The sequence below is a fragment of the Pelodiscus sinensis genome, chromosome 1 (genome assembly GCF_049634645.1).
Source record: "Pelodiscus sinensis isolate JC-2024 chromosome 1, ASM4963464v1, whole genome shotgun sequence".
NCBI classification, from domain to species: Eukaryota; Metazoa; Chordata; order Testudines; family Trionychidae; genus Pelodiscus; species Pelodiscus sinensis.
Genome location: NC_134711.1, coordinates 190,976,224 through 191,002,581, shown reverse-complemented (window position 1 = coordinate 191,002,581; position 26,358 = coordinate 190,976,224). Strand labels below are relative to the sequence as shown.

General features: G+C 46.0%; 1 protein-coding gene across 2 annotated transcripts in view; it reads left to right on the top strand.

Annotated features, from left to right (window-relative positions):
• LOC102444730 (cystathionine beta-synthase-like) overlaps nucleotides 1–26,358 on the top strand; it is a 64,581-nt gene that overhangs the window by 17,309 nt on the left and 20,914 nt on the right. For both annotated transcript variants that reach the window (XM_075912298.1, XM_075912299.1), the window contains 4 exons: nucleotides 8,827–8,933; nucleotides 19,822–19,956; nucleotides 22,700–22,779; nucleotides 26,169–26,300. In XM_075912298.1, coding sequence (XP_075768413.1) covers nucleotides 8,827–8,933; nucleotides 19,822–19,956; nucleotides 22,700–22,779; nucleotides 26,169–26,300 — 454 coding nt within the window. The remainder of the gene's footprint in view (nucleotides 1–8,826; nucleotides 8,934–19,821; nucleotides 19,957–22,699; nucleotides 22,780–26,168; nucleotides 26,301–26,358) is intronic.

Genomic DNA, 26,358 nt, shown 5'->3' with positions numbered 1-26,358 from the left:
AAGGATCCTGTGGATCATTGTTACCTGGCTCTCTTCAAATGAATGATCCAAAGCAATTTTTTAACATGTGTGTTTTGTGACCATGGTATCCAAAGTCTATTTCCCAGCCAGCAGCTCCTTCCTTGAGGGTGTCCACGTGATTTATTAGGCAAGATCAATTACTTTTAAAGAATGCAAGGGTTAGTTTCAGAGCTGCATGGTAACAAAACATGTTGCTCAGAAATAGTGAAAGTCTCATGTTTCTTACACTGCTTCTGAAACTTTGCCATTGTTCCCGCCTTTCTCTCCAGTGCCTGTGCAATGTGGTGTTAAAGCCGCTCCTTCTATCTTTCTGCTGAATTTCTGAATGACTAACAAAGGAAATTGTTCCACCCTTTCTCAGGGCTGTGAAGTATTGAGTCACCTTATTAAACAATGCCTAGGAAATATAGTTCCTTATTTAGTTGCTGAATGTCAGCTGACTTAAATAGCTCTTTCAGTCAAATCAGTTTTCTTTTCAATGTGCATGCTGACTGGGAATGAGTTAGTCTTTGGCAATGGATGCTACCTCAGGGGATGAGAAAATGAAGCATATGTGGGAATGATGATCTTGCAAAACTATTCTGAGATCCTAAGTGTACTCCAGTGTGTCTATGCAGATTGCCACTGGCCCTGATGCCTCTAGAAACACAGAACTCTTTGTAAAGTCAAAGAAAATAGGTATTACAGTACTCAGCTTGCACTAATATGCTTCTTTGTGTAACACTTATACCCAGTGTCCCTGGAAATTCTTTTAACTTTGTGTAAATGTCCATATACAGCCCACATGCTGGATTTCTATACCTAAGAATCCATTGTGCCCTTTTGATGCTTGAAGAGTCTCAAGAACTTCAACTAGCACCTTGTGTAGCAGATTTCCAGATCTGCTGTGAGTCCGGTGGAGATAGGGAGGGAGATTAGGAAAAGAAGAATAGATCTTGGATCAGATGAAGGGGGTAATTATCTAAAGATTTACAATAGTACAGGTTTGATCTGGTTCTTACATTGTCTGAGCCGGTTATGCTGCCTCCTGTAATTCCGGTAATGGCCAATCAAGTCTCATACTGGAATGATGAGGTTTTTCTCTGGGCATTTTAAACAGCAGAATTTCTCAGGGTATGTCTACACTACAAAGTTAGTTCGAACTAACGGACGTTAGTTTGAACTAACTTTAATAGGCGCTACACTAGCGCTCCACTAGTTCGAATTAAATTCGAACTAACGGAGCGCTTAGTTAGAACTAGGAAAACCTCATTGTACGAGGATTAAGCCTAGTTCGAACTAGCTAGTTCGAATTAAGGGGTGTGTAGCCCCTTAATTCGAACTAGTGGGAGGCTAGCCCTCCCCAGGTTTCCCTGGTGGCCACTCTGGCCAACACCAGGGAAACTCGTCTGCCCCCCTCCCGGCCCCAGACCCCTTAAAGGGGCACAGGCTGGCTACGGTGCCCGTGCCAGGTGCAAGCCTGCCAGCACCCAGCTAGCAGACCCTGCACCTGGCACGGATCGAGCCACCCACCTGATGCCCCCCAGCCCTCCCCCTCTTCCCGGGACCAGGCTGGCGGCTCCCGGGAGCTTGCCCGGGACCACAAGAGGCGGGCACCCACCTGGGCTAGTGCGGACATCGTGGACCTTGTCCACGACCTCCGCACTAGGCACAGGAAAGTGGCCGTCTAGGGCAGGAGAGCTGCCAGCCTGGCCACCCAGGAGCAGGTGTGCATGAAAATCAAGGTGGTCCACTGAGACTCCCGACCTTGAGCCCTGAGCTTACAATGGCCGTACTGGGTCAGACCAAATGTCCATCTAGCCCAGTAGCCTGTCTGCCGACAGCGGTCAACCCTAGGGACCCTGGAGGGGATGGACCGAAGACAGTGACCAAGCCATTTGTCTCGTGCCATCCCTCTCCAGCCTTCCACAAACCTTGGGCAGGGACACCACTCCTACCCCCTGGCTAATAGCACTCCATGGACCCAACCTCCATGACTTGATCTCACTTCCCTTTAAACTCTGTTCTAGTTGTAGCCTTCACAGCCTCCTGCAGCAAGGAGTTCCACAGGTTGACTCTTTGCTTTGTGAAGAACAACTTTCTGTTATTAGTTTGAAGCCTGCTACCCATTCCTTTCCTTTGGTGTCCTCTAGTCCTTCTTTATGGGAACTAATGAAGAACTTTTCTGTATGCACCCTCTCCACCCAACTCCTGCTTTTAGAGACCTCTATCCTGTCCCCCCTCCGTCTCCTCTTTTCTAAGCTGAGAAGTCCCAGTCTCTTTACCTCTCTTCATATGGGACCTGTTCCCAACCCCTCATCATTTTAGTTGCCCTCCCCTCTCCCAGCCTCTCTCTTCCCCTCTCCCACCTCCTTTTCCCAGTCTCCCCCAGTTTTGTTCAATAAAGACAGATTCCATTTTTGAACACAATTGTCCTTTATTTTGTACATCAAGAAGAGGGGCTAGGGAAGGGTAAGTGGAAGGAGGTGAGGGAGGAATGGGGTACGCGCCCCCGATGGGGAGGACTGGGCTGGCTCTGCGGGCTTCTGGGGGTGGAAGCTCTCCTGCAGCCCCCCAATTGCCTCCTCTCCCCAGATGGCAGCCTGTGGCAAGTGCAGCCGGGCTGATGGCCGAGTGCTGTGATGTGCCCAGTGTGAGTACTCCGGGCAATCCAAGCCAGGACTGCTTTGCAAGCGGGACACCCCTGAGAACTGTCTGTCCGGGGTGGGGGTCAGGACCCTTTAAGCACAGCCCTCGGCTAGCATGAGACAGCATCTCCACGCTCTAAGTCCTCCTCTGATGCCCTGCCGGCACTGCTTCCGGCCATCCTTAAGCCTGGTTCAGGGTCCACTTAATGTGGACATGCTAGTTCAAATTAGCAAAACGCTAATTCGAACTAGTTTTTTAGTCTGGATCCGTTAGTTCGAATTAGCTTAACTAATTCGAACTAAGTTAGTTCGAATTAACGTTGTAGTGTAGACGTACCCTCACAAAGTAAAAGCAGGATTTCTGGAGTGGAATCCTCTTGTTCCCACTAAGATACAGAACTGAAAGCAAATGGAGTGGTATTGAAATATCCCCAACAACCATGCCAGTGAATCAAAGACATTTGTCAAAGTCCCTTTACATTCACACACTTCACATGGAATTTAAAAGCTTCTGTGTGCCTTCAGTGAAATATGTTCATGATAAGGAAAAGCAATTTGTCATGAGTTGAGGGGCATTCGGTGCCTCCCTGGTTCCATGTTAGGTTCTCCTTGCTCCACTTACCACAAAGAGGATAAGTCAAGGTCTACAAATAATGGAAAAATTCTTGGTCCTACTGATTCCAACAAGGATAACTCCTGATGAATGAGGCACTCTTGTAAGGAGGAGTAGGATGACCAGATGGCCCACATTTTATAGGGACAGTCCCAATATTCAGGGCTTTGTCTTATATTGGCACCTAGTATCCCTTTCCCCACCAGCTCTCTGATCCGTTTTTTCACATTTGCTATCTGGTCTCCCTAGTAAGGAATGTCCGCTGCCCTCTGACGCTGACAGTTTCTCACTGCTGAAAATCTTCTGACCACCAGACTGGCTCCCTGCTGACACTTGTCACAGATTTCTGGAGCAGGGTGAAATGGTGCTGTGTGTGTGAATCTTACTCAAGTGATGGTTTGAATTTTAAAATGGATTCACCTTGGCCTTGCTTGTACCTTTCCTGTGTTGCTTTCAGCAAACATAATTCACTAGTCAGCATGTGTTCCATGTTCCAGACTGGGCCAATTCCAGAGAATGCAAACAACCAAAAATAAAATAAACCCCACAAAATGTGTCAGTTTTGAAGGAGATGTAAATTTGTACTTATTACCTTTCTCAGCAGCAGGTCGTATACATCTTTGGTATTTCAAGGATGCTGTTGGTTCAGAGTTCAAATCATGATAGAAAACATGGGGAGTGATTGTGGCTGTGCTCTGCCTTAAAATATGGATTCAATAAAGACACCCCCTAAGGAATCTTTTTTCCCCTCTGTAAAAGGTCCAAGGACACACACTCTCAATCTACTTGGCCACAGGCCATTTAAATGTGTGTCATTTGCTCAGTATCAGTGACATGCTCTAGTTCCACTGGAGCTGAACAGATAAAAATGGGCTGGAAACCCGTATTGCACCAGTCTAACTGAGAGTAGAATTTAAAGTTCTCTGTGGAGAAACCAGAGCTCTCTGCTAAATGACAGGATGAACAGTTCTCTCTACGCAAAGGGAGGTCAGGTCCTCAACTGACGTAAGCTGGCAGAATTCTAGTGAAGCTGATTTACAGCAACCAAAACTCTTGCTCTGCTTGTGTTATAGACATGTGGGTTGACCCAAATATTTTGAAAAATATTTGACATAAGCTTTTTTGGGTTAGCTACTTAATTCTTCAGTATAGGCATACTGCCTCCCTAATCTGTTAAGACATAGACTTGCCAGGTACATCTCCACTGGGAGCTGAGGGTGTGAGTCACAGCTTGAGAAGACATACCCCACTAGATGTAACACATTCAGGGCAGCAAGCCCTTCAGATTGCTCCTACCTCCATGTTCTATTTTTAGCACAATAGGTCATTTAGAGGTGATGTGAGTAGGTCTTCTCCAGCGAGGCATTACACCCCCCAAGACATACACAAGAGTTCACAGCCATATGCCTGCGGCGGAAGAATCTGGCAAAATTGATACTTTTTATTGGATCAGCAAATAAAGGCACAGCCAGTCATTTAAAGGGCACAGAATTCTAGATCTGGTTTATCTACACGAGCACTCTTATTCCAAGTGAGTTACCAGAGTGAGGGTGTGTTTAGATTACATGGCTCCGTCGACGGAGTCATGTAGATGAGTGTACTCGGCAAAGGGAAATGAAGCGGCAATTTAAATAACCGCTGCTTCATATACATCAAAATGGCTGCCATGCTGTGCCGATCAGCTGATTCTCGGCACAGCGCAGTAGTCTAGACGGGGATCAGCTCACCCCAGATCCCTTTGTTGTCAGATCCTGTAAGCCTCGTTTCATGAGGCATAAAGGATCTGATGATAAAGGGATCTGGGGTCGGCTGATCCCCGTCTAGACTACTGCGCTGTGCCGACACTCAGCTGATCGGCACAGCATGGCAGCCATTTTGATGTAAATGAAGCAGCGGTTATTTAAATTGCCGCTTCATTTCCCTTTGCCGAGTACACTCATCTACATGGCTCCGTTGACAAAGCCATGTAATCTAGACACACCCTGAGTCTGATGCCAATAAACACACAACTCATTAGCTAGTTTTCTGGATTTGTGTGACTGAGAGACTAATTCTGGTATGGAATATCTACTTAAAATTTTGGTACCTATATGCAACAACGCTCTCGGGGTTTTACACACACACTCTTGTGGCATGAGACTTTCAAAGAATTCCTCTTGGGGGGTTGCATTTAAAGAATTAGAAGTATCTGAATTAACAAAGTGCAACACTGTCGTCTTTAAACCCAACAGTCCTTTAATGTAGTCAGAGCCCTCCAGGGGGAGTGGCTACCTCTTTTAGATCATGCTATAGATGGCCTCTGAACAGCTTTTATATTACTTTCCATAACCCTCTCTAACTCAGGGGTGAGCAATAATTTTTGTGGGTGAGCCACTCCAACGATTTTGGTAAGCGGACACAGTGGTTTATTATATTAATGGAGGATCTGGGATGGAGTTTGGGTGCAGGAGGGCGTTCTGGATAGGGATCAGGGTGCAGGCAGGGATGCAGGGTCTGAGAAGGAGTTTTGGTCCAGGGGTGGGTTCTGGCCTGGTGCAGGGGATTGGGGTGCCTAACAGGGTGTCAGGTGCAGGCTCTGGCTAGTAGATACTTTCCATAGGTGGTGCTTGGCTGGTGGTGCAGCGGGGCGCTCAGGCTGCCTACATGCCATGGTGGCCCCACGCTACTCAAAGCTTCCAGCGGCTGCTGGCAAGCATGTCTCTTCATGCCCCTTGTCAGAGACATGCTTGCTGGCAGCCTCTGACCTTGGTGCCAGGTTTAAAACAAACTAAAGGAAGTTTTTCTTCACTCAGTGCACAGTCAATCTGTGGAACTCCTTGCCAGAGGATGTGGTGAAGGCCAGGACTTTAACAGGGTTCAAAACAGAGCTAGATCGATTCATGGAGGTTAGGTCCATCAATGGCCATTAGCCAGGATGGGTAGGAATGGTGTCCCCAGCCTCTGTTTGTCTGGAAATGGATGACAGGAGAGGGATCACTTGATGATTCCCTGTTCTGTTCACTCCCTCTGGGGCACTGTTTCTTAAACTGTGTTCTGTGTGCCGTGAGGCAGTCGGAGGTGTGCCGTGGAGAACAACAGAGTTCAAAATGGCCACCCTTAAAGGGGCAGGCGACCTTTTTTCTCAATAACTTTCCCCTGACCCTTCTCCCCCCACCCCCGACTTTTTTGTTGTTGTTGTTTGTTGTTGCTCAACAAAATATCCATGGTGTTCCTCGGTCTTAAAAAGTTTAAGAAACTCTGCTCTGGGGCATCTGGCATTGGCCACTGTTGGAAGACAGGATACTGGGCTAGATGGACCTTTGGTCTGACCCAGTATGACCATTCTTATGTGTTTCTGGGAGCAGTGAGGGTGAGGCCACGGCAGGCAGGCAGACAGACTGCCTGAGTGCTCTGCTGGGCCATGGGACATTTTCCTCCGGCTTTAGCCCAGAGAGTCATGGTGGGTGGGAGAAAAATGTTCAGTGAGCCGTATTTTGCCCACCCCTGTTCTAAATCCATCCACTTGCAACCCAGTGAATGAGCTGGGGAAGAGAAACACATTACTATATCAGTAAGTCAGCATGGACAAGTCCATTCCAGTCAATGAAACTAGGAACTTTCACCCACCCTTTGACCCACAGTTCACTCGGAAAAAGAGCACAAGATTTATAGATTTGAGGTGGGCCCAAATGTTCAGATTCACATGCAACCTGCATCCACACAGTAATGTGCTGCCAAACTTTTAACAAGGGGTCCTATGGAAGTTTTCAGGCTCCACAGATGGGCTGCATGGGCCAGACACTTTTGTAAAATGCATTCCTCTACTTAAAACATTCATCTATGTTTCCACCACCACCTTGGGCTAGTACCTCATGACCCAATGTGTTTACCTCTCACTGGAGGCACATCTAGTTAACTCCCTTATCTGGAAGCTTTTTCTCAAAGCAGCAGCAGTACTGGTAGGAGCTGTCTTGCAGCTTCTCCTCTCAGCAGTGGCTGATGGGGTAAGCAGGTCCCTTCTGGAACGATCTAGTTGGTCAGCTGAGGAATTGAGTCTCCTTTGGTTTTTGAGATGGGTAAGCATACCTGACTGCTATAGTCTGCCCTTGCATGTCTGGGAGGGGTCCTAGCTATATAATGTGAGAAAAAGCTGGTTCACAGACAACTGAAAATGTCAACAAGCATTGCTGTCCCCAAACTATTTTGCTCACACATCTATCTGTAGATTGGCCTAAGGGTGCTTAACTGGCTTAAGTCATTTTTTCTCTTTTTTTTCTCTTTTCTCTTTTTTCTTTCCCCCTAATTGCCAGGTTATGGTAATTTACATTTGCAAAGCTAACTTCACAAGGAAAAGGGTCACGAATATGTGTTTTTGAAAATCAAAGCTGAGCTTTGCCGCCTTGGCTGCTACAATGCCAATTCTGTTAACATGTGGCTCTTCAAAGCCCTTTCTAGCTCATCCATACATGCACGGCCAGGGATGTAAGCAAGCAGAAGGGCAAGCAGGAAGAGGGGACATGTTTGCTTTCTAAACAGGCAACAGTGTTCATACAAGTTGCATCACAAAGGTAGCTGACTAGGGCTACGTCTACACTGCAGTGTTTGCAGCAAGCGCCTGTGCAAATGAAGCACAGATTAGCATATCGCCGTGCTTCACTTGCATAATTTATTCAAGCCATTTTTGCGCAAGGGGTTTTTGTGCAAAAACAAGGAGTGTGGACGTGGGGTTTTTTTTTTTTTTACAAAAACCCTGTTTTGCACAAGATCCTTATGCCTCTCCTGGAGAGGAGTATGGGATCTTTTGAAAAAGGGGATTTTTTTTTGAAAGAATCACATCTAGATGACAGTTTCACTTTCAAAATACCCTTTTTCAAAAGACCGCTGTGATGCAATTATGCAAATGAAGTGCAGGATATTTAAATCTGTGCTTCATTTTCACTTTCAATTTGTCTAATTTACATTCCTCTTTCGACAGAGGGATGTAGTTTAGACATACCCTTAGGTACATCTACACTGCAACACAATTTTGAAAGAACTAGCATTATTATGAAATAACTTAGTCTGCGTCTACACAGCAGGCTGTTATTTTGAAATAGTGTCAAAATACTGTCAAGCTGGAGGACGACTTACTCCAACTCCAGTCATCCTCCTTGTACGAGGAGTAAGGGAAGTCAGAGGAAGAGTGTTCTATTTCGAAATAAGTGCGGTGTGGACTCTCCCAATTTCGAAAGAATCTATTTCAAAATAAGCTAAACAATTGATGTAGCTCAATTTGCATAGCTTATTTCGAGTTAAGCCCTGCAGTGTAAATTCACCCTAAGGGTGCTGATATAGGAGATGGCAGTATTTGCTACCATTATGCCACATCCTCCTGTAGTCCAATTGGCAGAGACCTTTTCCATCACTGATACTAGCAGCCTAAGCAGTTACTTATGGTCATGTCCTTCTGGAATCAATCTCCCACAGCCCTACTCTTCTGCAGACAATGAAGCCTCCCTTTGATCTGGTTTCCTTTTTATGCAGATTTGAATCACAGTCACAGTTACCCTCCCTCAGTATTTTTTTTCTCTTTCGCAACTAACACAGGCCAGAAGAAACAAACATCCTGCCAAATATTTTGAAGAAAGTTGGCCGCACCCCTCTGGTTCGAATCAACAAGATTGGAAAGGCCTATGGACTCAAGTGTGAGCTCTGTGAGTATCTCCCTTCCACTGCACTTCTCTCAGGTTTGCTGAGCTCAGTGACACGCTCAAAAGCTGGGAGGAATAAACAAAGCCTCTTTTATGACAGAGTCTGTTACTACAGGTTGGGAAAGCATGACCGGAAAGCTGGCGTAGCTGGGCTAACCTCTGGACCTTGGGTTATATTACGAGTATTTATCCTAGCTAAAATGGCAGTCTTCATTTCACATGGCAAGGCAACAAGCACCTGACAGTAATGTAAGCCTGGATCCTACAAGCTGCTTTGCTCACAAAGACTCTTAATACTACTACTACTACTACTAGCCATACCACTCAGCTGCATTTTTGCAGCTGTTGGAGCCTGAGTATTTTGTGATTGGTTTTTTTTTTTTAAATCTCCATTTTTTTTAAATAGATTGTGTGTTGAGGACATTTGCAGTACTGTGTGTAGTTGATGAGTAGCAGGGTCACAGGTCACCGGGTTTGGAGGGAGAAAAATCTCAGAGCTGATTGTAGCAGCTGCTCCTGGTTTTTTGGCAGAAGCTGGGAGGACCAGCACAATGCAGAAGAATCTGTGCTGTAGTAGGGCTGCCAACTTTCTAATCACAGAAAACCAAACATCTTATCCCCACCCCTTCTTGAGGCCTCACCACTGCCCTGCCCCTTCCTGAGGCCCTACCTCTGGCTCGCTACATTCCCCCTTTGTCAGTGGTTCCCTCAGATGTCTTGTGAAACAGGAGTCTCCCCTCTCAGCTGTTGCGTGGTGGCATGTGCTCCCTCGGATCATCTCGTGCACCTCCTGTGGTGCGAGCAACCCACTTTGGAGACCACTGCTGTAGGGCTAAGGTGCTGCAAGACTGAGGCAGACTATTCTCCGCCTCTCCTGGCACCACACTGTGCTCTGAAAGTAGCCAGTAGTTCTGGCTCCTAAGCAGGGGGGCCAGGAGGCTCTGCACACTACTCTTGCCCTCAGGCACCAGCCCCCCAACTCCTTTGCCTGTAAACAGCCAATAGGAGTACAGAGCTGGTGCTTGAGGTGGGAGAAGTATGTGGAATCCTGCCAACTCCCCACCTAGGTGCCAGATTTTCTGGGTGCTTTTGGGGTGCAGCTTTGTGGCAGGGCAGGTGGGGACTATCCTGTCCTAGTCCCGCAGCACCACCGACTGGACTTTGAATGGCCTAATTAGCGCTGCTGACTGGAGCCTCCAGGGTCCCTCCTTGACTGGGTGTTCCAATTAAAAACTGGACATCCGGTCACCTTATTCTGTAAGATCCACAATTCTGTAGTACATGAGCACAACACAGTGTCTAATGTATTTATCCTTACAACACCCATGTCAGGTAGGGCAATGCTGTTATCCCTATTTTACAGATGGAGAACTGAGGCAGAGCTGGTGGTGGCATCTCTCTCCTGTCTGCCCATCTTCCTGAATTAGTGAGAGACAAGGAAGGGGGAGGAAATGTCTTTAATTGGACTAACTGCATTTGGTGAGATAGATGAGCTTTTGAGCCATACGAAGCTCTTCTTCAGGTCTGGGAAGAGCAGTCTGCACATCCCAGCAAAATGCCTGGTGGAACAGATTGTTTAGCGTTAACTTCTCTCTCTCTCACCAACAGAAGTTGGTCCAATAAAAGGCATTACATCCCCCACTTTCTCTCTAATATCTTGAGACTGATGTGGATAAAGCTACGCTTCATATGTCAGGGCTGAACTAGCAGACCCTCAGATAGTGGTACTAAATATTTTTAAAGACTTGAAAACAGTTTTTCGAAATAAAGGAGATGGATTAAATATAATACGACGTTAGGCTTTTTTCCCCCTATACATTCATGATTTTTTCCGTTAAAGATGAACCAGAAGGCAAAGGTTTGAGTTGAACTGAGCCTGGATTTGTGTGTTGCACTAACTACCCAGCTGCCAGGTTTTATCAAGCTCTGCATGTGGCATTTCTCACAGATCAGAGGGTTGCTGATTTCCTACATACTTCCTGCCCCAAGCAATGGTAGGGACTAAGAAATGGAGCAGCACAAATCTTGGCAACTGAGGTTGCAGTATGTGAGTAATGAAGCCTGCTGCTTAGGTCAGTGGCTGGGGGAGTGCTGAAGGGTGGGGTGAGAACGAGACCTTGGCTAATATGTAGCAACGTGGAGGTGCTGTGGGAGCCTGGGGTCCCTCCTCTTCTCTTCCCATCAGCTGCTGCATGCATCCGCCTCCTTACTGTTCCCTCCCAATTCAACTCCAGCAGAGTGCTCAAAGCCTACCAGCCCCATGTGTAACTACGCTGGCGGGTGGAGGGGTACTCAGCATAGAAATATTTTTAACATTTTTTTTTAATATCCTCTTGAAATGTTCTTGATACACTCCCTGGCACTCTGCAGCTGTCTCAGAGGGCTTGTCTACACTGCCACTTTATAGTGCTGTAACTTTCTCACTTGGGAGCTGAGAAAACACCACCACCGAGCGCAGCAAGGGTGCAGCTACACTGCACTGTAGGTCGAAATACGATGCACAATTTGAGCTATGCAAATTGCGTATCTTATTTCGATGTTATTTCAAAATAGCTTATTTCAAAATTTGGTGCTGTCTATGCAGCACTTATTTTGAAATAAATTGCTGTTCCAAAACATCCCTTAGTCCTTGTGGAATGAGGTTTACAGGGATGTTGGAATAGCGAGCCCGTTATATTTTGAAATAACGGGCGCGCTCAAAAGACACGGAATAGATATTTTGGGATACCAAAATAGCTCTGCAGTGTAGACGTAGCCCAAGTTACAGAGCTCTAAAGCATCAATGTAAACAGGCTCCCAGAGCTGTTAGCTACTCCCTGTGAAGGTGAGTATCTAGAGCTCTGGGAGAGCTCTCTGAGTGATCTTGCCGTGCCCACATTGGTGCATTAAAAAGCTGCCAGAGCTGCGCTTTAAACTTAGCATCCTAGACAAAGCCAGAATATATCGTTCTGTTGCGTCATGTGAGGTAATAGCTGTTACTGGACCACCTACTGTTGGTGAGAGAAACAAACTTTCAAGCTAGAGAGAGCTTTTCTTCAGGTCTGGGAAAGATAATTAGGGCTGGTCTACACTGAAAACTTGCATTGGCGTAGCTACGCCTCTCAGGTGTAGACAGCCCTGGATCAATGGAAGAATTCTCCTATTGACCTCGCTGCTGCCTCATGGGGAAGTGGATGAACTACACCAATGAGTGAATCCTTCTCTATTGTTTACACTGAAGCACTGCAGGGGTGCCGCAGTAGCATTCAAAGAGTAGACATAGCCCCTGAGTGACGCAACTAAATGCAAAGGGAAACAGAGTTTTTAGCATAAGTAGATAACATATACCATAAAAGATCATTCAAGGTGAGGTAACTTCAAAAAAAGAGGTAGCGATGGAGTTGTAGGTTAGAGATTAAGCCATAAATCCACTGTCTTTATTAAGGGCCTGATGTTCAGTGACTAGCAAGGTTATGAGTGGAAGTGTCCAAGCTTGTCTTTTGAAGGTGTTGTGCAGGTTTTCCTTTGGGAAGGAGGACTGAGAGGTCAGATACAGAACAGTTGCTTTGTGATAAGTGGTTGTCCACAAGGGATCAGCTGTTTTTGTCTTGTATCATTTTTCTTGCGAGTTCATTGAAAGGTTTCATGATTGTCTGCTCTCACCGTTAAGTTCCTTCTAAGCAGCACAGCCACACAACAGCCTATTAAGCACCATGCAGGTGCTCAGGTCTGTGACAGGGAGAACCTCCCATGGCAGGGAGAGGCTTCCCTCCCCGCTGGCACCAACCTAGCTCTGGAATGGATCTGCTGCGGCTAAGGTAGAGGTGCCCCTCTCTCTGTCCCAACCCAGCCCCAGCATGGAGCTGTGGCAGGAAAATGCACTTCTCCCCCACAGCCCATGTGCTGCTGTGGGTAGAAAGACCTGAAAGAACTTCTCCCCACCCCACTTCCCCCCACCCTTCTACCCCAACTCCGAGCTCTTCATCCCTGGCCTCACTCCGGAGCTCACACCCTTAGCTAGAGGAGTAAGGATGTTAAATATCGGTTAATTGACTAGTCAATTAACCTTATGAATTCCTATCGGTTAGTCAACTATTCTATAGGCACCCGGGGGGGAGGGGGGGGATATGCAGGAGCGGCAGATATTGCACTCTAGTCTCACTCTCAAGAAGCCCCCTGCCACTCCGCACAGGGTGCCAGGCGGGAGCTGGTCCGTGAGGGGAGTCGGTTTAAAAACCAGCTCCCCTTACAGACTGGCTGCCTGCTGCCCTGTGCAGCTGTTCAGAACAGCTGGCGGTTCTCTTTGTGGGGGCGGGGGCAAAGACTTCATGCGCTTTCCTCACCTCCAGGCCTTCAGAGTGGCAGCGCCCCCTGTTTAGGGGGCGTCTGAGCTCCCAGACCTGGTGCAAACTGGAACTGAGCTGGGCTGCCTGCCCATCTGGCTCCTAATACACTTTAAATGCAGAGCTGCAGCAGGGGTAGGTCCCGGATCCGTGGCAAGCCAGAACTGAGCCAGTCTGCTGGCCAGCCTCCTAAAAAATTTACTTGGGGTGAGTGGAGGGGAATGCGTATAGTCTATAGCATTAACCTGTAAGGTTTTGCTTATTGGTTAATTGGTTAATCAACTACACTATTACATCCCTAAGCTGGAGCCCTCACACTCCAACCCTCTCTGCCGCAGCCCAGAGCCCTCTTGCACACTCCAAGCCCCACCCCTGCTGTATGAATTTTGTGTGCACTGATATAGAGGTGATGTGTCGTCACACCTCCACATTGGTGCAATTAATACAATTCATTCTGCACGTGCCGTGGAAAAAATTAGAGGGAACACTGGTCTCACCCACATAGTTGTTGTTGCCACATTTATGTGCATCATATGGCATTGCATGAGTTCCAATGAACCTTCTGGTATGTGTGATTCCACTTTCTGGGATACCTTCGGTGAGGGCTCCTCTCAAACGCCTACATGTGCCCAACAGGAAAATCGCTTCATATGTTTGACAACTGCATTTATCAGTACGATATATATTAGAAGGCCAAATAAATAGAAAGGCAATTACATTAGAGGTAGGTGTGCAAGCTGTTGGAGTCTGCCCAGCGGGAACAGAAGTCTCTTACCACATGAGGAGTTTACCTATTCCTTTCTCCACATGAGGTGTGTTAGGAAAAGGATGGAGGGGCTTGTACTTATTAAGTTTAGAATAAGTCACAGATTTTATTTGGACCTGATGGTGACAGGCAACTTAAGCAGTGCAGGGTCTACTCCAGTGTTGGGCAATAATTTCAGATGGGGGGTGGGGGAGAAGCACTTCAGAAACGTTTGAAGTGACCCTGGGCTGCCCCAGAAGGGGCGGAGCCTTGGGCAGAAGGGGCAGGGCCAGGACACTTCCATGCTTCCCTGCCCACAGGGTTGGCCTGGAGGTGAAGAGCATGTCCCTGCCCCGCAGAGAGAACGGCCAGCTATTCAGAACAGCTGGCGGTTCCCTTTAGGTGCCCATGGCCCTGGCAGTGGGAAGAGACTTCCCGTGCTCTCCCCCCACTGCCCAATTGACCTGGGGATGAGGAGAGCACATGAAGTCTCTAACTCCCTGTCCCCACCCTGCCAGGGCTGTGTGGCGCTTAGTCAAACCCTGGCGGTTGACTCTAAGCGCTGCACGCCCCTGGTGGGGGAGGAGACTTTGCACACTCCCCTGTCCCCAGTTCCTGATTGGCCTGGGGGAGGGGGAGTGGTAGGGCATCTGTGGGCTGGATTAACCCACTTGGCTGGCCGTATCCGTCCTGCAGAGGCCCTTTTGCCCATCCCCAGTCTACATTAATGCTGTGTCAATCTAATTACATTGACTGACTCTACACCACTCAGGGAGGTAGAGTTACTAACTGGGTGAAAGGAAGGACTTACATCAATGGCAGCCAAATTTAAGTGAACACACTTCCACAGCGAGGGTGATGCAAGGCAGCTTATGTTGATCTAACCCTGTAGTATAGAATCATGAGTGGTGTGGAGAGGGCTGATAAAGAAAAGTTATATATTAGTTCCCATAATAGAAGAACTAGAGAACACCAAATAGAATTAATGGGTAGCAGGTTTAAAACTAATAAAAGAAAGTTCTTCTTCACAAAGCGCATAGTCAACCTGTGGAACTCCTTGCCAGAGGAGGCTGTGAAGGCTAGGACTATAATAGAGTTTAAAGAGAAGCTAGATAATTTCATGGAGGTTGGGTCCATAAAAGGCTATTAGCCAGGGGATAGAAACGGTGTCTGTGGCCTCTGTTTGTCAGAGACTGGAGAGGGATGGCATGAGACAAATCGCTTGATCATTGTCTTCGGTCCACCCTCTCTGGGGCACCTGCCACTGGCTACTGTTGGTAGACAGGCTATTGGGCTAGTTGGACCTTTGGTCTGACCCAGTACGGCCGTTCTTATGTTCTTACAGACCAGGCCTGAGGCAGAGAGATGAGGCTCTAGATTCACCAAAGGATTTAGGCTCCTAAATCCCAGAACCAGGCCCCAGTGGGATTCACAAAACTCCTGCTCAGATGCTCCTAACCCATGTAGGCACCTAAACTTGATCAGTGCCTACATTTTTGCAGTAAAATTCTTTCCGCTCCTGTGTCTCTGCTCTGAGCACGTGCACTGTGGTCACATGCCAGATGACCCAGAGGGATGCATAAACTGGAGGGGAGGCTTTCCATCCCGTAGCTCACCTGGAAAGCCTGGTCTGATAAGCATGAGAAGTCTGCACAAGATGTCAGAGAGAGAGAGAGGAAGGGCTGGACTTCCACAGTGCAAGAGCTTCAACAGGAGAGGCTGAGGAAGCCCTGCACCAGAATATCCCATAGCCCAGTGATTGAAGCACGCACCTGAGAAGTGGGTGACCACAGTTCAAGGCCTTTCTCCCCATCAGGCGGAGGGGGGCGTTGAACCGAGAGGCTCCCACATCTTGGTGAATATTATAGCTACTGGGTTACAAGTGATGAGGCTTTTCCTCCTTGCTAAAATAGTGTCGCTGCCTGGCACCGAGAGGATGTGTGGCTGAGAGTCCCAAGCAGCGGAGGGTGCCTCTCTCTGAGAGAGGGGCAGGGCTTAGCACACATTGGCTAGCATAGGCAAGGAGCCCCTGGCATGCTGGCTTTTGTGGATGACATTCTCAGCTGCTTTCAGCTGAATTGAATTGGACATTTTTTCTCTTGACTGCACATCTGTAGAACACAGTTTCTCTTGCTGTTTCTCTGCAGTCAGATTCAGTGTGTGGTTTCCAGTGCCTTCCCACGGGGGTTTATTTTCTGTGTGTTTTGCCAGTGGGTTTTTGGCTCAGTAGAGCCAGGATGTGTTCCCTTGAAAGCTGAGATAGTCTTTCCCCCAACCCTCCTGAGCAGAGTTGGATTTGAAGGAACAGAATCTGGACACCATATGCGAAGCAAGCAGGAGAGTTTGACACACACAGCACTGGCGGAGTGTCACATACACCTGCTAGGCTCAGTGAACACTGCCAAACAGTAGGTTACAACTAATTACATAGGATGCTCAATGGGCAGATCAAAGTGATGGGGCGGGGGGAGTCAGATCCTGGATCCCTGAATAGGTGCTAATTGTGAGGCAAAATAAGAGCAATAATATAAAGTTACATAGTGTTTCCAGTAAAACAAGTATTTTAACAAAGCAGACATCAATTATGTGTTCAGTGGTGATGTCTGTCAGCTTCAAGATGGCGTCTCTGCACTGATGTGGTCCATCTGGGGATTAAAGCAGAGACATTAGGAGTACTTGACAATGGCACATTTGTTCCTAGCACCATTGAATGTGTCTTGTCCTGTCTCCCATCCTGGGCTAGGTGCGTGGAGGGGAAGAGGGGGTTGCCATCATGTACTGTGTGTGTGTGCCAGTCCCAGACTCCAAATTTAGAATAGGGGTTCTTAACAGAATATCATAGCCTGCCTCAGAAATTTTTATCCTACAGATTGTTATAGTTTCTGATGCTGGTCGTGTTATCCTGTGAGCCAAGTACCTTGTACTGTGTCTGGATTTTATTTTTCTGCGTCTGAGTAAAGCTGGCGTGTTGTGAAAATCAGATATATTTTTAGTGAAAGGTTGTACATGTATTTTCCCTGAGGAAGTGTGTGTATTAATTCAGATTACCTTGTTCGATCTAAGTGCACCAAATTAACTATATTGAAGTGATATGCATCCACCTTCCACTCTGTTATGCTAGTTTAATGTGCTTTCCTTTCAAATTAACTATGCAGCATTCTAGGTAGATATCTGATGGTGCCATTTGGCACTATACACATGCTGAGATTTTTCTTGCTGTGCAATGTGTGATGCCTACTGGAACCCAAAGGGATTCTGGGACCAGGAGGGGTCAAAGTAAAAAATTCCCATGATTCCCTTTTAGAATTGCTGTAAGGCAGCATGGTAAAGGACACATTTCTGAGCGATAGGGGGATCACCTTTTCCACAGGCAAAGCGGGACTCATGCAGGAGCCCTGCCCTGCGTTTCCCCCATGGCCGCACCCCCTGGCTGGGCTGGAAGCTGTAGCTTTTCAGGCAGCCCAGGCTTCTGTAGGGAACTCTGGTTCCTTCATGTGCCTTGGGTGGGATGCCTAAAAGCACCCCTTGTCCCATGTCCCCGTCCCCAGGGTGCATAACCCAGGGCAGGTAGAGAGTCCAGGGCTCCCCACAGCTGCCCAGGATCCCCAGGTGGCTCTTACTAATGCCCATCTCCAGCTTTCAGCCTGGCTAGGGGGCAGGGTCTTGGGTGGGAGAAGAGAAGCAGGGGATAGCACCTCATGGGGAGGAGAACCTAAGGCCCACTCAGCACAACCACCACCACTCCTAGAAAGAGGCTGGTACCAGCTAGCTTGTGAGTGGCTGTCCAATGAGAGCAGAGTGCGAAAGACTGAAGGGAAGGTGGAGGTGTCTCATGACACAGTTGGATGATGTGCCTCTTGTGATAGCAGCCACTGAATTTTGCGCATCTGTAAGCACAAGGGAGAGAGCTTCACTGAAGGGATGGGAGGAGGAGGTGGAGAGACTTTCTGAATGTTATGGACAGCTGGAGAGGGCACGGCTGCAAAATGCCCCAACCGATTAGGGAAATAGTCAGGGATGTGCTCCAATACAGTTGTCTTGCTCTGCATCAGGTCCCTTTCCTGGGCTGTGCATTCCAGTCTGATCTTTTGTGAACACTACAGGAAACCATCCCTTCACACCTCTGTCTTCATAATTCTTTATTGGGATGCAGTCGCTTGGTCCCTGAACAGCATCTCTTGCATCCCTTGGAGGATTGCCAGTCCTTCAGCGGAGGATAAGGTCCTGTATGTGCAGGCTGTAGCACTGGAGGTGCTAAGAGAAATCAGGAAAAGCAAACAGTTATTGTTCCACTCCTTGTCTCTGGGCTAATAGTGATAACATGTTTATTTTCTCCCAATGTTGGGGTCCTATTCCCATTCTCTTTTCACTCTGATTCATTTTGAGATAAGGCATTTTCCAATGTACCTTTCCCCTGATATAGGACCCCTATATCAAAGACTGTGGAGGGGATTGGTGTGGGAAAGGGGCTCTAAGCAGTGGCAGATTGTTAATTGCTTGTGCACTTCTCCATACCCATACATTGGAGGTAATTACCAGGAGGCATGTATTGTTACCAGGAGACACAGAAGGGGCTTGTTCAAAAAGACAGTGGGCAAACCAGGAAGATACACAGAGCTGCTATTTATCAGGATGTTCTCTCCTCTTGCAAGACTGGAAGGGGAAAATTAGCTATAGGAGTGGCCTTGCGTTTGCTTTTATAAGACCTGTAGATTAAAGCAAAGTGCATCACAAAATAAAGTTTTGCAGTAACTGATGTGAACAAGGGGTTAACAGTGCTGTAGGAATGACTAAAAATAATCACATTATGGCTTTTGGACTGTCCCTGTAGCCTGATTTTGGTAATTTACCTCATAAAATTTGAACCCTGAAAGTACATACCTTACCGATTTTGTTTTCATAAGGCGTTTCTTGCAGAGTAAGTTCCTAACAACTCAGAGTAGGTGAGGGTGACATGAACTGGCTCTGAGATTGTAAATTCCTCTGTATCTCCTCCTTGTTCTGTCCAGCAATGAGTCTCGTTGTGGACTTTCAACAAATAAGGCCAGGTTCTGTTACCCTTCTCTCACTGAGTAGTAGTTTACCCCAACTGTGGTTCCGGCTCCACTAACTTAAGTGGAGCCTTTTGTAGAATAAGGTCCCAACCTGATCCAATTGAAGCCAGTCTCAAAAGTCCCTTGGCTTCAGAGGTAGCCTCAACTGGTTCTGTAGTACTATCAACAGGAGTAAGAGCATTGGAACCTGCCTCAGTGATAATTATTTACTTCATCAGGCAGCATTGTAAAACCTCTTAAAAGGTCACTTTCAAAGCTCTGCATCTTTGTCAGCCTCTAAAGACATAGGAATATCTGCACCAGAAGAGGCCAATGAGCCATGCACTCAGCTCTCCCATCTCTGATAATGGCCATCGTTGGATGGGAAGTGTCCACTTTAGGAGTGTGTGACCCAACCTAGCAATCATCGTGTGTCCAGAAATGGAAGGACTGGTAACTCTTGAAACAGACTTAGAAATGTGGCACTTATTAGTAGTACTTATCATTTATCTACCTGAATTTCACTGAATAAAAATGCTATTAAAATGTAAAATAAAATTATGTACCTGGCCCTTGGGCTGTAGATCCATGCTGCAGCTAATGATGTGTTTAGAGGTTTCCTAATGGTTAATTACAATGACATGCTTTTTGAGCTCTTGTTGGGTGGCGAATGGTGAGAAGCAGTGAAGAACTGACATGCTTCTCTCCTTCTGTAGTGACAGTTTTAGTGTGTTTGATAGCAGAGCTTGGTGTGGGCTTGTTTGTAATGGGGACTTCCCTTCAAATTCTAGTGGCAAAATGCGAGTACTTCAATGCTGGAGGGAGTGTGAAGGATCGAATTGCCCTCAGGATGGTGGAGGATGCTGAAAAAGCAGGGATCATAAAACCTGGAGACACACTCATTGAGCCAACATCAGGAAACACAGGTAGGAACTGGATTCGTAGCCCTGCATTTAGACAGCGTGATTATGGAATAGATCACCTGATATTACTGAGGAGAATGGAGGTTTATGGCGCCTTTCAGCTCCAACTACAATGAAGATACAATGAAGAGGGACAGTCAAGCTTGCTAAACCATTTCTGGTAAATGCAGTTTTCCCTTTTCTGCTGCCAATTGTCCCCATCTGTTGCTGCTGTATTCATGTGTGCAGGGAAAGCATGAGAGAGAAAATTAACCCCCGGTCTGATGAACAGTCGCACACCTGTGCACTACATTATGTGCCTCAGTCTGGAGATTAGCCTCTGTCCTTATAACTGTCTCTGTCCTCAGCTCACCTGCCCCCAAACTGTGCCTAGTTGTTGCAACACACCAGAGGAAGTAAGAACTCAGAGGTGATTTAATGCTGAAATTCCTAAAACTACTCCAAGGCGACAAAGCTGCAGAACTAGGCTGTGTCTAGACTGGCCAGTTTTTCCGGAAAATCAGCCACTTTTCCGGAAAAACTTGCCAGCTGTCTACACTGGCCGCTTGAATTTCCGCAAAAGCACTGAATTCCTACTGTAAGAAATCAGTGCTTTTTGCGGAAATACTACGCTGCTCCCATTCAGGCAAAAGTCCCTTTTGCGCAAAACTTTTGCACAAAAGGGCCAGTGTAGACAGCTCAGATTTGTTTTCCGCAAAAAAGCCCCGATCACGAAAATGGCGATCGGGGATTTTTTGCGCAAAAGTGTGTCTATATTGGCTACAGACGCTTTTCCGCAAAAAGTGCTTTTGCGGAAAAGCGTCCATGCCAATCTAGATGCTCTGTTCCAAAAATGCTTTTAACGGAAAACTTTTCCATTAAAAGCATTTCCGGAAAATCATGCCAGTCTAGACATAGCCCTAGTGTGTGGTAACCCTGGGTAGCTAGCTAACCATAAGGCATTAACAAAAAGGTCTTAGAGGAGCTGGCACATGTACAGCACATTTCCTGGCTTCAAGGTTATTGAATAGTTAGGGCTGGTTTTCACAGGGGAATTTCCCTGAATTCCCCCATCAAATAAATAGGCTTGGCAGGATTAGAAATGCCAGTAAATATTGATTCAATGCACTCTCACAGACCAATGGAAAAATATTCCCATTGTTATAATCAAAATTTGCAGGTAGACAAAGTAAGAAAAATGCTGCTTGAGGTCTAATTATAGGCAAAATCCAGTGATTTGGACTTTTGAATTAGGCTTGTTACAAATGGGGCGAGCAAATGAATAGTAAAAGCCGGTGGGATTTGATGTTTGAGAGCCCTTTACATTGTATATTTTGACATGTGATGTTGACAGTTTGTGTGTGAACAGCTATAAAGGTTTAACTTTTTTAATCTCAGGGCACGTCTAGACTATGTTCTAATTTCAAAAGTGGGTCTTTCGAAAGTGAAAGTAGTCTGGACGCAGGGGATTTTGGGGGAAAAAAACCCTTTTTTGAAAAATCGCTCTTCCTAAAAAAAAGGAGGTTTACGCGGTTTTTCGAAATAGGGTTTTTTTCCCAAAACCCCCCCACGTCCAGACTACTTTCACTTTCAAAAGACCAACTTTCGAAAAAACAATCGAAGAAGATATGCAAATTCCCATGGAATTTGCCTATCCTCTTTTGAAATTAAAACATAATCTTGACGTGCCCTCAGTGTCTACAGATGTAAACCATTCTCTTACCTTCTCCCATAAAATGTTTCTGAATGCTTAAAAATAAACATTGATATGATCCATCAAAATGGTATAGCAAATGAAAATTGAATTCTGCCAAGCCTACAAATATATCTTGTTTCTCCCACATCTGCCATATGTAGCCTCACCTGGCTAGGAACAAGCTAGGGCCAGTCCATGGTTGGGAGCGAAGGTGTAGAAGCTTTCTCCCATTGTGTAGCTTGCACAAGAAGCAGGCACAACTGGCCATGCAGCATCTATCTTCTTTGTGTCAGGGTGTGCTCTGCTCCCAAGCAGCTAAGGCTACGGGTCCATCTCCCCTCACCTCCTTGCACCAGCAGCCCAAACAAGACCAGTATATTTTGGGGGAGGGGATTCATCTGCACCCCACACAATGGTGTAGATGCCACAGCTCAGAAGGGAATTCTACATCCTGCACTTGCCTAGAGGTTGTGTGTGTGATTCCACACCCCCTCCAACACTGGTCTGGGTCTGCATGGTGGTCTGTGAGTCTTGCAGAGTGTTTCACGAATGTCCTGCCCATCCTCTTGTAACAATTCACAGTCTAAAGCCTCATTTCCCATCCCCATCCAGCTGGCTGTGTCAATCATTCAGAGTGAAACTGGAGCACAGATACGCTTGGGCAACTAGCCAGGGAGTGAGGCTGGCGCGTGTGCAGTTTTGTCTCACGAGTTAGACTGTTGGGGGTGGGGGGTGTGAAGCAGCTCTGCGGAGAGCAGGCAGCGAAGGATAATTACATCTTTCCCATATTGTAAAAACGACACACGTGGGAAAACAGAAGACTGCAGAAAAATTCTTCTGAGTCTTTCCAGTCCCTTCACTTTAAGTAAGCGCTTAAATCAGAACATCCTCCTACCCTAGGATTGTCCGCATGCAAAAAGTCTAAGACGCGATCTAGGTTATAAGTGCAAATCCATGAGCTACAGTTACCAACGAGACAGATTAACAGAAGAAGCACAGGAGGATATGAATGTCAGTTGACCTTGCCAAGTGCTGTCATTGACTAATTCCCTTTCCTCCCCCACTGCCTAGGCATCGGGCTGGCCCTGGTTGCTGCAGTGAAAGGCTACCACTGCATCATTGTGATGCCAGAGAAAATGAGCATTGAAAAGGTCAGAACCCTTTATAGTGTTACACTAAAATCCTAGCAAGAAGGAAAGTTCTCTCTTTTGAGAATTAGCAAACCCTTTCCTATATGGGGAACACTCCTTCTAATGACAAGCAATGATGTATTTTTGTTGTTATTAAAAAGAGTTCTCTTGATGATGAAGCAAGCAGCGATAATGTGACTGATTAGCTGGCATCTGCTATGCAGCTGGTGCAATGTATTAGCCATAGGTGTTACGTTCCTGTGCAGAGAGGATGCAGTTTTGTGTGTTTGAGAGCGTGTGATGATGGTTAGAGCAAAGGAAAGGTATGCAGGGCTCCTTGGTTCTATTTCCAGTTCTGTGGCTAACTTCTTGCATGACTTCTGACCAATCACTTAACCTCCCGCTGCCTCCATTTCCTTCTATGTGAACTGAAGATATTTCATTACCTCATAGGAGTGTTAACCGGATTTCTCAAGATGGTAGAAACCCCATCAAGATGACCAAAATGTCACATGATCTTGTGATATTTCCTCCATTTGGGGCAAAAATTTCACAACAACAGTTCTCAGAACTTTGGCATCATTGAATTCAGACCTAAATCTTAGCCCTGATTTGGCTCAAACCTTGACTCTAACCTAAATGTAATCTGGATCAAACACAGGGGAACCATTTCAGATTGGGGGGGAAGGGGCGACTTGTGCATGCCATGATGGGGGGCCGGGGGAGCATGAGGAGGCACACTGAAGACAGCGGTTTCAGCAGTGTTGCTGAGCATGCTCCGTACAGGCCAAGCACCAATGGGGGAGGGGGGGAAATTCCTTCCATCCTCCACCTGCCCTAGCTACTAAGGCACTGGAAAAAACTGCTTTTTTGGCAGACAACTTAGCAGTTAGCAGGAGCACTGTATCTACTTCCTATATAAAAGAAAGAAAATTAAATAAATATTAGACCCACTCAGCGCTAACACTAACATATTCTGACATCTTGTGGCAAGTTACTTAAGGGACACAAGTTAGTCTTCAAAAGTTAATGTATATTTTTACTTTGTTACTAACTGTGAGGAGAGAGACAGACCCTGTAAGGACTCCTGGGCGCTCTCTTAGCTCTGGAAGGGAAGTGGGAACTAATGGGTTACAGCAAGGAGCAGATACGTTTCAGTTCTATATAAGAACATCAGAATGGCCATCCTGGGTCAGACTAAAGGTTCTTCTAGCCCAGGATCCTGTCTTCCAACAGTGGCCAATGCCAGGTGCATTTGGAGGAATAAACAGAAGAGGTAATTATCATGATCCATCCCATTGCCCATTCCCAGCTTCAGGCTTCCTGCCCATTCTGGGTAGTATCCATTGATGGACCTGTTCTCCTTGAACAGATTTTATTCTAATTGAAGCCCTGTTATAGTTTGGACTTTTCCACCATCTCCTAGCAAAAAATTCCATAAGTTAACTGTGAAAAAATATTTTTTTTTTGTTTTACATCTGCTGCCTATAAATTTAATTGGGTCATTTTCTTGTATGTTAAAGCTTCAGAGGGGTAGCTGAGTTAGTCTGTAAGAGGAAAAACTTAAACAACAACAAATGATCGGGTAGCACTTTAAAAGACTAACAAAACATGTACATGGTATCATGCACTTTCGTGGGCACAACCCACTTCTTCAGATGACCGGTCTTCACACTCGGGTCATCTGAAGAAGTTGGTTGTGCCCACAAAAACTCATGATACCATCTACATGTTCTGTTAGTCTTTGAAGTGCTACAAGACTATTTGTTGTTTAAGTTTTTCTTGTGTTATGTTAGTGAAGGAATGAATAACATTTCTTTATTCTATTTTTCCACACCATTCATGATTTTCTAGACTTCTAACATATCCTTTAATCATTTTTTCCAAGATGAAAAGTTCCAGTATTGTTACTCTTTCCTCATATGGGAGCTGCTCCTTACCCTTAATCGTTTCTGTTGCCCTTTCTGTATCTTTTCCAAATTCAATATATCTTTTTTTAGATGGAGTGACCAGATCTTGATACAGTATTCAAGATGTAAGCATACCATGACTTTATATAGAGACAATATATTTTCTGTCTTATTATCTATTCCTTTTCTAATGATTCCCAATATTCTGTTAGCTTTTTAGTTTTTAGACTGACACTGCACATTGAGCAGATGTTTTCAAGGAGCTATCCAGAAGATCTCTTTCTTGAGTGGTAACAGCTGTTTTAGACCCCGTTTTTGTATTTATAGTCAGGATTATATCTCTCCCTCCCCCCGCATTACTTTGCACTTAATCAGCACTGAATTCCATCTGCCTTTGTGTTGCCCAGTCATCCAGTTTTGTGAGATCCCTTTTGTAACTCTTTGCATTCAGCTTTGGAGTAGTCACTGTTTACCCCTTTTTCAAGAACATTTATGAGAAGTTTAACAGCAGTGATCTAAATGCAGATCCCTGCAGCACAACACTTCCCCCACCTATCTTTTAAGTGGAGTACCCGGCAATGTTTTAATGATGATCTAACAGATCCTTCAATTACTGGAATGTCCAGCCTTTTGTTGTTCTTAATCACCCTGCCTCCCTCTTTTTATATCAAACTCCCTACCCCAAAGACAAAGCTGCAAACAGCCAGAACTGTTGCATTTAAGAACTGCCTCTGGAGTAGTCAGGGCATGGGCTTCAAACCATGGGTTCCCAACCTGGGGTATGCGTACCCCAGGGGGTACGAGAAGCTTGTCAATGGGGTATGGAGAATATTTGGTAAATAACTAAATTATCCTAATTGAAATACTCCAAAAGTAATAATGTTAGTGAAAAAAGTTGTGGATTCTAGAGTCTAGAATTTATTTCCTTTCATATTGAATAGGGGGTACGGGAAGGTTTACTAAAAGCCAAGGAGTTACGGGGACCAAAAAAGGTTGAGAACCCCTGCTTTAAACAGACCTTAAGCATGAGGGAGCTACTGTCCCTTAGCCCTCCTAAATGGCATCCCTGATCAAACACCACCTCCTCAGTCCAGCTGTAATAACCCATACAACAAATTATCAGAAACTCTAATACCTAACTCCCCTGTTCTCACCACTAGACAACAATGTCCCTCTGTCAATAAACACTCATTCTTGGGTACTCTGTTCCTGTGCTTAAGGCCTGTTTGCTCTACCTATACTCTGGCTGCCAAGTCCATGGTGTATGTGTGAGTATTTTCAGGAGATATTTCTGACCAATTTAAAGGCTATGCACCAGAATGATGTAAAAAAAATAGCGATACTGAAAATTAGACATTGTATCTTTAAAACACTCAAAATGTTAAATGTCTCATGAATGCAAAGCCCAGTCTTGGCTTTTAACTCTAATATGACTCTAAGGGTTCAGATTACCAGCAGTGAAGAAAGTCATCTTTATTGTGTCTGCTTTATGACTTACAGGTTGATACACTGAGAGCTCTTGGCACTGAGATTGTAAGGACTCCATGCACCAAGTTTGATTCTCCTGAATCTAATGTTTCTGTTGCTCGCAGGCTGAGATATGAAATCCCGAACTCCCACATTCTGGACCAGGTAAATTCAATCACTTTTGGGATTCTCCCTAAATCTGGATTGTGCAGGGCTGCCCAGG